Consider the following 10,590-nt stretch of genomic DNA (forward strand, 5'->3'; position numbering starts at 1 on the left):
TTGTTTATCACAAAACAATAACGTAAACTGACGTGAACACGACTATTTCGCATTTCGCATTCAAAACTAGCCTAGCATTTTTTAAATTCGTGAAAGTGGAGTTAAAATACTTAAGGTTTGCGAATTCAAATGATGCGATCTTCAAGACAGATCTTGCGAGCTTAAAATGCAATGCATCATCATTTAAAATGTTTTGATTCTTCACAGAAAAAGTAGCCTGCGAATACAGGCGCCCATCATCGCTCACGGCTGGGGGCACGTCCGCCGCAATCCCAGCTATCCTCTAGCAAACTGTTAAAAACAAATATAAAGAATTAAATATAATCAGAATCAACTAACACGTATTGTTGTCCTTGAAGTCTTACTGTTGCATGAAAATACTGAACAGTTGACCGTTTTATTCACTGATTAATTAAAAAACTGCGGAGGTGCTGGAAGGCGACAATCCCGGGGGCGAGGCATTTGCCCTCTTTCTTCGTCCCCACCCCGGGGAATTTGCCAATTTTTTTTAAAAAATGCTAATGCCCGGAGGTTAGCCCGGGGAGGGGATGGGCACTGCTGGAATTGACTGATGCATTACAGGGGTATACAAGGGTTTACAGGGGTATACTGGGGTTTACAAGGGTATGCAGGGGTTTACAGGGGTGTACAAGGGTTTACAGGGGTATACTAGAGCTACAGCCATATTCTCGGGACATTATACGTAGTCTTACATATGGTACTAACCACATTAAGCCACACACGTTCGTTAGGAGATCGAGAGGATTCCTGAAACGGCTGAAAATCGAGCCTACAAGTAGCTACTGCGTAGTGCTTTCAAAAATGGTAGGATACAAGATTTTAGAAGTAGATCGGGAAAAAATAGCTAAAAATCCTATTCTGAAGGACCTCCTGGAGCAACTTTTCTGTCCAATCTGTAGCTTCTTGGTGAGAGAGCCGATCGGCGTAGCGTTGTGTCCTCATCGATTTTGCAGGTCTTGCTTGTTTGAAAGGCAAGCTTGCGCTAAGATTTATCACGAGGCTAATAAACAAAGTTAAAAAATAAGCTATGGCAGGAGCCCATCATGACATCATGATATGAAGACCACGAAATTATTGTTAGGCTTTGATGGCGCGGGAAGTTCGGGTTTTCGCGGGTGTTTTGACGTCGCAGGAAGATCTGGTCTTCAGTGCTCTTGTAGGTGGACTGACTTGAGGGCCATCAAACTCTTGAACGCGGTTATAACTTCAAGATGTTCTTTCGATTTTCGCGTCACAGTGTTATAAGTGTGAGGGAGGCAGCCCTGTTTGAAAGTACATTGCGTGTACTGGGATCCAAGTATCCTTCGAGCAACTTGCCTTACGGTTTTCGTGTACAAGTATTTGGGTCGTTTCGCCCTCAAGTTTCTTTCGCTGATGGCCAGTTCGGTATCGGTCCGCCAACGGATAAGGTTAGTTCGCCAACGTCCCTTCTTTTTGGTGAAGCGAAGTGATTGATCTTTAAAATGATCTGCCATTGAAAATTTAAAACAAGTCGACCAAAATTTAAATATGTCGGGCCACTTTACATTATGATCGGACATGATTTCCGAACATTTCACCAACACCAAGTTATTGTCCATCCATAAAATTTAGATGGACGCATTGTTAAAAGGCTCGAAATTGCTACCGGTATGGTCGCCAATGTGGCCACAATTTCATCTTTGGCAACCAAAAATTCTGGTTTAGTTGACAGCCGAAAATACGTCTGCGTTAACAGGCTACCATAATCAGGGGCACCCAACGGATCGGTTCGGTAAATTATCTGTTCGGAAGGCCTTTAATCCCCTCTGATTTTCTTGAGAGAATTGGCACCTCGAACTTTCGTGATATGAGAAATTTAATGTCTGTTGTTTTCGGACTGTTGAAAATGTCGTTTTGAGTACCGAAAAAAGGTCAGCTATCATTTTCGGAAAGGCGATAAAACCTAAGGTTTTCGGGAAATGGACAAAAAAGCCCTAATAAATTCGAGAATACTCAAGTTCCCCTAGAATATCCGAACAGATAACATTTTTTTACTGCAACCTAAAATTAACCTACAGAGCTTTAAAAGTACTCCAGATAGCCTAAAACAGCATCTAACAGCATTAGAGAGAAAACGGTCGTTGGGTGCCCCTGCATAATGGCGACTACGTTTCTCTGTGTTGACGATCAATAACGGTTATTTTCTCAGACGTTATGCCCTTCCAGAAATACATAGTCAAATATCTTTGCTTCTATAACATTCAACATAAGAAAAGAAAGCAATCTATCCATTTGCTTTGTTGTAAAGGATTCCGCTCAAATCGGAAAACTTGCAAATGGCTCGTGTTTGAAATTGCCCTATAATGCATTGCAAACCCTTGAGCATTAAGTACGCCATGTATGCCTACCGATTGTGTTTCTTGGAATGCACGAATCTTTCATAAACATCACATGAGCTATGTATACAAAATTAGCGGCCAAAAAAGTCTTGGAATTTATTCTTTACCGATTTTATGGATTGAGTTCTTTTCTGAATAAAATTCCTACCTGATTTTTATCACTTAGTCACCAAATGGATACACGAGATTTTTTTTAATTTTGGGTCTTTGACTCCGAAATTTTGAGCCATATCCTGGAGCACATTATGGGCTCCTGCCATATCTAAAGCAGAAGTGTCCATCTTTCCTGTACTTGCCAAATAAAGTACTCTTCAGAAATCACTCTATTATGCATTACATGCATTGCGATATGCTGTTAGCCCTTCATATATGTACCCTAGAGTCAACTTTGGTCAGGAGCCCATCACTAGGAGCCTGCAACTCCCATACTAAGCCTATGTCACGGTATTTTTACAGACCAGTCTATTTTTAGGTTTCTTTTCCCATGAAAAAGGTCAGTTCCAGTCTAAATGAGTGTGAATCGGTAGGGAGAAAAATGGCGGCCTCAGGTGGACATATCGACCTAATCTTCCGGTGAAATTATAAAGTCTGTGCTTGTGATTGGCCACTGAGGTTTCCTGCGGGGGTCTGAATTCGCAAGAAATTCAAACTAAAAATAGATGGGTCTGTGAAAAGGCTGGGACAGGAGTAATTGGGGTAGTTGCACACTCCTAGTGATGGGCTCCTGCTTTAAAGGGACACAGTCAGCTGGAGCACATGCACATTAGATACCATTTCATAGCTAATTTACATATCACAGAGATGCGATCCATACGGTTTTCAATCAAATATGATAAAAATAATATCATACGATAAGCAAAAGCACACTCAAAAACAAGCTTTTCAGTAAACGATTGGAAATCAAGCAAAACACTGCGAAGGTTGAAGCAGATTTCTGGACGTAGTTTGATTTCAGGTTGAGGTGAACTTTTTTCAAAGTGAGAAAACTAGTTTCCAGGTCAGTGCAGTCCCAAAGCTGACTGTGTCCCTTTAATGGTAGCATTCAATAGAAAACTAGGTTTGCTTGAAAAGCATATAATCAGGAGATAACCAGGAGAGATTGGTGCATTCATCTTGTAGATAAAGTCATCTTATCATCATAAATGATAAGTGAATCAAATTTAAATGCAGTTTTGAACGATTTGTATTGAAAATCTTTATGGTATGCTAATAAATTTTATTATGCTAATTACTTATGCAAATCAATTATGCAAATTAATGTCCGGTCAAATTGATAAGATGTCCAACCAAAATGAAGATTTGAATGGACACATGTCCTGTTAAAGAACAAAAATTATTTCCAGCACTGATATAAGATGAGTGCACATTGTTCATTTTTGTATGAGGTCTGTTCAGTTTCCTGCACACTATCAGTATATTTGCACTACGGAAACAAATAAGACATCTAGATGCACTCTAAATGATCGTACTGTTATTAGAGCATAAAGATAAATGCTTGGCTAATGCCAACTAACACTGACAATTTTTGTGGCATTAGCAGGGTTGATTAATAAATGTATCAATTATTTATCTCACGCTCCTAATTCCATGTGTAATAATACTAACACATGGCTTTGACTTTGTTTGAGAAATATTTCTACACTAAGTTTTCTCATTTATTTTTTGAATCTGATTTGCTGATGTAATATTCAACCTTAACATCATCACCTGTCTGATTATTCTTCAGCTTAATATTGACTTCTTTTACATGTAGTTATTAATGAATTCTTCTCTAGATCCCCTAAGACCGGTTTTCACTAGTGAAGGAGTGGTAGTCAAGGCTGTCATTAAGGTTTAATTTACCTGTAGCCTTGATCTTCACACCCTTAGCAAACTTGTCACTTTATAGGTGAATTGTATCAACTACAGGCCAGTTCACCCATAACATCAAGGGTCCATCAAACATACTCAGCCGTAACAGTTGTTACAGGTTACGGCCCTCATTGACAGCCCTGGTAGTCGGAGTAGTAATCAGAAGCAAACAGTGATATGATCTTGTGAAAATGAAATCGACTGAATTGGAAGCAAAATGCCCATTCCACTCATGACTTTGTCGTTTATGATCTACTGAAAACTAGATTGTCATAGTCGGATGTAGAAGTGGAAGAAGAAAACAGTCACAATGTTTGATTCTGGGCCTTGTGATTGGTTGGTTCTTCTGCTTCTGCTTCCAACTCCAACAACCTAGTTTTTACTGGATCATTAAGTAATAGAGTCGTAAACAGAATTGGAAGAAATAGAAACGTTCTGATCTTTCTGACTGCGATTCCGTTGAACTTATGACTCTGCTTATGACTCTGATTTTCAATTTTCAATAGGTTTGAAGCTCTCTTATGACCCTGACTACGACTCCAACTCCATCGCTATTGAAAACCCGCCTTTTAACAAAACTTTGGCTGAAAAACACTATGAAACATATACCGCACTGCAAACCTCATCCATATCCAATATAAATTTGGTATTGTTTTAACTGAGAACTAAAACAGCATTCACTCTGACTATTATTGAATTTCGTTTGTGAAAATGTGCTTTTAAGAGTCAAAGCCTTGGCATGAGAATCCAGCTGCCCGCCTCATTGGGCAGCTGATAACAGAAAAAAATGTTGTTTGCTCAATTATCATGAAAACATATCCTCTTTAAGTTTATTATTAATTGCAACCAGTTAACCTCCCCTTTCGCCAGCTTGTAGATTATTCAGCACTGCATGTTTTCTGTATCCCCAAAGAAGATCTTCACTGCCAAGGATAAGCATGTCACTAGCAGCTGGTGATATGTGTTTGGTGATGTACACATCATCATCATCAATCTTTATTTAAAACATGAAACTTATCATAAAAATGCTCCTCCTAGGAGTTGTGTGAAACATCGCAAAAGAATAAAGTAACTATATTTACAGGAATGCATCAATTACATTAACTAATGAACTATTTAACTAGTGTACAGTAAAAACCTATATAATGAAACTTTCTTTCATGTATTTAAAGTGCACTAAAAGTAATCTTTCCCATTCAGTGAGGTTTTAAACACTTAAACTATGCAGGTGTCTGATTTCTGAGGGAATCTTGTTCCACCAAACAGATCCTCTGTAGTGTTGGCTACCTTTTGCATATTCAGTTCTTGGTCTGGGGACATAGCAATTTATCTCTGTCAATTTTGATTGTGTGCATGTACATTTGGCCTGATAGAGGGGTCAGAGGAAATTTGTTTGTAATGAGTGTCCTCACCTTTTTCTGTTTGCAATGTACACATAGGAATTCACCTAAAGCTCTTTGCCTTGTGGATAAGCAGGAGTTCCTGGTGCAAGAGGTAACTGTGTTTGTGATTTAAGCAAACCTATCGAAATAAAAACCATGTAAATTAAGAGCTGTGGACCTGGGTCTTAAACATTCAAGTCTACTTCTTGACTTGGGACTCTTGTGTCTCATTTATCAGTATATATAGCCATTTTACACCCTCTTCCAATCTCCCTCTTAATAATAGCTCCTTAAAACAAGTATCGCCAACACCTGGGGGCATCTGGTCTAATGGCTTTTAAAACACAAACAACATGTATAAAAGCTTAAAGCTCCTTCACATGTTACCGGGGGAGGGGGGTGGGGATGGAGGTGGGGCGCCTATTTAATTTTTCTCAAATTGTGGTCTGACATGATCATTTTTAGTGTAGAGTGCACTGTTGGGATGGTTTAGGGGGCTGCTCTTCACTAAGGCACTAATGTAATAACACAATAAGGCAATAGCGCCATTAGTTGTAAACTCTAATGTTTGTTTAATTAATTAATTTCAATTAATCAAGTAGCCTTGTGGGAAGGGGGGCTTGGTGGGGTAGCTATAGGTGCCTGTGTGCATTACGTAAAACGTGACATACTTACGTTGCTTCTTTGATAACATGACCAAAAATATATATATTATATGGTTTTGCAAATCTCATGCTATCCTTGTGGTGCTATTCTCTTAAAAACAAAAGCAATAAGCAGATAAGTTAGTGTCAATGTCAACTATATGTTAGGTGAAAGATACATTTCATGCAGGACTACCCACAAACGTTGAGTGCTTTTCGTTGTAGTAGAACATAACATGTAAGACGCATGTGTTCTAGCATTGCTAGTGTGATAAACTCTGTTCTCGAGTTCAGTTGCACATTTTTTTATTTTTATTTTTTGTAATGAGTGATGCCACACTCTCATTTAGGCCAGGGATAGCAGTTATATTCAGGTAGCATCAGTTCTCCTTTTTTTAGTGCAAAGAACGCTTCTGTGATTGTGTATCTTCTAGAATCTTCCCTAGCTCAATTCAAGAAATCTCATCTGTTTTATAACTATTATGTGTTTGCCAGGGTTCAAATGAACAATGGAAACATATTGCTTCTCTTTAGCAGCTTGTTTGTTTCCTCCTCTATGAAAGAGAGCCAAAAGTTCATATTCAGCCAAAACTTTCCCACATTAGTTACCTGTAAAACTAGTAAATTTGTGACAAAAGAAACTTCATTACTATTGCCGCAGACTCTGTGGCACTTACTGAAACCGCCAATTAATTTCATCTGTCAATGAGGTGACTTGCTCACCAAGACAAGAAATGGCTATTAGCTGAGAAGGTTTTTCATTAACCCTTCAGTTAATATTCCTATAAAATGCAGAAAGACAATTGCAAGCATTTTTTAGTTACAGTCAGACCTGTAGCGGACCCCATATTAAGCGGACACCCTCTATTAAGCAGAAAGCAGAACAAGTCCCATTTTTCTTTTCCCACATTGACTGTAAAAAATACCTGTATTCAGTGGACACCTCTATTAAGTGGACGCGGACACCTTAAACTTGACTTTTATGGTCATTTCTGTTGTTAGAAGCCTAAATCAAGTGGACACTGCAAAAAACAATGCATGATTTTTTTTTGTCCACGTTTTAGTAGATCGGTCATGTAAGTTTGCCAACAAACTGAACTGTCATAGAAATGCAATGTTTTGTTATTCTGTTTTGTTTTTACAGAACTTTTGTTCTTGTTTGATTTTGTGAACCTTCACATGATTCGATCAATATAGATACTGTTACTGTATATTAAATTGCTTTACCTCATGTACTTGTCATTGTTTATGGAAATATGGTATTTCAGAGTTATTGATCGTTCACAAGAATGCTATTTGTCCCTTTCAAGGTCTTTTAATACTGACCAATATTGATTAGATCCTTTTAAGACGATTTCTGAGCAAACCTGTTTTCAGCGGACACCCTGTATTAAGTGAACACCAGCAAGGGTCCCGAGGGTGTCCGCCTAATACAGGTTTAACTGTATTTTTTTGGCATTTTTCTGGGTTATGTTATGAGTGGATGAGTGGATAAGTGAGGGATGCATGAATGTCACGCCAATCAGATTGTGGCTACTATCGACAACCAATCAAATTGCTCTTTGTAAAGGTGAACCATGTGTGTGAAGATTTCGTCCTGACTTTAGAATGGCCATTGTGGTTTGGCCTTATTCTGACATTTCCGATGCTGCATTTACTGTGGTCAAGCCTAGGACTCTGTGGGTACTAATTAGAATTCAATAATCAGCTGAGAAATCAAAGTCTCTGGCATACACTAACTTGTGATCAAGGCATTGCTTTTTGCGTTACATGGAATTTAGAAAGAAATGAGTCTTAGCCGCTCAACAATTAGGAGATTGCTAGGACAGGAACAATTGAGTTTTAGTGTAGGGATTAGTAGTGCTGCAACGACACACCAAGGCATCGGTGAATCAGGATATCTTTTTCCATGATACAAATATTGACATTTATGACAAGATATTGTGATTCCAGGACAGAAAGGCAATTTGTGAGAATTCTATTATAGATCTGCTGGTTTGATGTTAAAGTTTTGAAAAGCCAGTGTAGTTTCTGTGAATCTGGAGGGTACTGTTAAAACCAATGAATTCGAATTGATGAATTCATTGTAGAATCGCAAGTCTTGCTTCTAAGAAAATATTTAAATGTCAATTTGACAATTGATTGCCGATTGCCCGTCAATTGCTTTTTTCTATTTTGTAATCCATTGTTAAACAAACTGATGTTATCACATTGAGAGCTAACAAGAATAACTTTAAGAAAAATGCTAGCATTGTCATACAGGTGTATGTACATTTGTATCACTGTTGATGGACTAAAGCGGCAGACTGAGATAGCTGATGGGTTGGTTGTAAGGAGACTATCTATGTCCAACAACTTAGCATTCATATTTGATTTTCCTATTTTTTTGAAAGAAAATTCCTATTTTTCAATCATGAGTTTCCGGTTTTCCTATATTTCTGAACAACCATGCTGTGGCCACCCTGTCAGTGTCAAAATTTAACTTACATATATGTTATTGATGGTATGTTTTTGATTGATTTAAATTGACTGATTGAGAGTGCTTTGTTGATTGGATTGAATTGTCTATACTTCTTGGTCATTTTCATTGATAACATTAGTATTGTCTGGGACCTTACAAATGGTTTTAATATACACTGTAGCACATTTATTAATAACCAGTGCATTACAATGCAAGCTCTGCTGTGACCTACAACTGTAACAACAGCCATATGCAAATTATTAACTTACTTTAACCACACACAATTAAAATAGTGCACCTGATCATGAAAAGACATAATCAATTGCCTGAAGATACCAAAGGATATATTAATTTTTTTTTATATAAACACCAGTGAAATACCAGAATTTTTCCTTTTACTAAAAAATCATATCTTCATTGTGCGCAGTGAAGATACTATTTTTATCTTTCACACAGTGAAGATATCATTCCTTTTTGATAACATTTTTCTTTTGTCCCTTTAACTACACTTAAATTTGTTGATGTATGATTGAAACTTCTTTGGATCTTCTTCGGTTGTCTGCGGCAATCTTCGGCAACCTTCGGTAATCTTCAGAAAATGTTTGGAAATGTTCTGAAAATGTTCGGAAGCATTCGTCTGGCCTTCGGAACAATTAATTAGTAATATCCTCTATATAATTATTGTTTTGCCGGTCCCACTAAAAAACACCAGTATTAAAAAAATCGGAGTTTCATCCAAAAAAAGAAAGGATTAGATGGCTGCCTCTGCAGTTTAATAATAATTATAATAATAATCACAATCACAATCACAATCACAATCACAATCTCAATCACAATCACAATCACAATCATAATCATAATAATAAATTTTTTATTAATAATAAAATAATCTAATGAAGCTTTTTTAAAATATTAATCCTAACAATCAGCAACAATTTAGGTATTTGAAGTCTGATTTCTTTAAGTAAGGATCCGAAAATGCTTTATGCAGAGTGATTGTTGTAGTTTGTTTGACATGCTTCAGAAAATTTTATTTTTCCTTTTTGTGCAGGTGAGGGTGCTGAAAATCTGAAGACCTCAGTTCAATACATTGACACTGAAAATGAGCTTTTTAATGTTTTATAAATTGATATTAGCTCCATGTACATTACCACATTGTAACTGCTTGGACGGGACTTAAAAGGTGGATGGGGGTTGGATCATTTAATTGTGAGAATTGCATTTTTTAATGGTAAATACATACTCAAGTTCTTGGTGCTGGATCTCATTAGGAAATTTGTCTTTTAGTTTACATTTTCTGTTGAAAAGAGTTAGGGGTGATATGAAAACCAAAAAGGGAAGGGAGGTCATATAAACATTTACTGCAATGTTTGACTGGTGAATATTATGAGGAGTCTTATTATTTTGATCTTTTTAAACCTTAAGTTACCATCCTCCACTACCTTTGCAAGACCATTCAAGCAGGTCCCATTTCTGGCAGTACATGCAACCACCATGGAAAGCTATCTATTTATTGTCAATGTACTGTCAATTAAACATTTAAAACCCAATCCTGTGTGTTATTTGCTGGAAATGTACACTTATCATTCTCTTGAAGCCAAAAATAAACTCATCAATGCAAAAAGCAACAGGGAACCTGGGATGGAAGGAGCTGGGGAGAAATCAGGCTTGACGTTCATGTTTACAAGTACAACCTCTCTGTGACACTCTTCTCGCGAATATTTCTTTGTAGTTCAGTTTAAGCTTAGTGTAAAATAATTGTTAGAGCTATCTTTGTTCACATGAGATTTATGATGAAAATTAAAAGCATAAAGTATAAAGAAAAGAATTGATTATCATTTCAAACTTAGATGCAGTAAAGCTATTCCAGT

At 37.3% G+C, this 10,590-nt stretch overlaps 1 protein-coding gene across 1 annotated transcript; it reads left to right on the forward strand.

Annotated features, from left to right (window-relative positions):
- The first annotated feature begins 582 nt into the window (after positions 1 to 582).
- On the forward strand, positions 583 to 10,269 carry LOC149102193 (E3 ubiquitin-protein ligase NRDP1-like). The gene is made up of 3 exons (XM_089275173.1): positions 583 to 992; positions 5,672 to 5,726; positions 9,771 to 10,269. Exons 1-3 carry the CDS (start codon positions 823 to 825, stop codon positions 9,789 to 9,791), a joined length of 246 nt encoding a protein of 81 aa, XP_089131299.1. The 5' UTR covers positions 583 to 822; the 3' UTR covers positions 9,792 to 10,269.
- The last annotated feature ends 321 nt before the right edge of the window (positions 10,270 to 10,590 follow it).

Source organism: Orbicella faveolata, unplaced genomic scaffold (assembly GCF_042242905.1).
Source record: "Orbicella faveolata isolate gen_17 unplaced genomic scaffold, um_ofav_v1 contig_36, whole genome shotgun sequence".
Classification (NCBI taxonomy): domain Eukaryota; kingdom Metazoa; phylum Cnidaria; class Anthozoa; order Scleractinia; family Merulinidae; genus Orbicella; species Orbicella faveolata.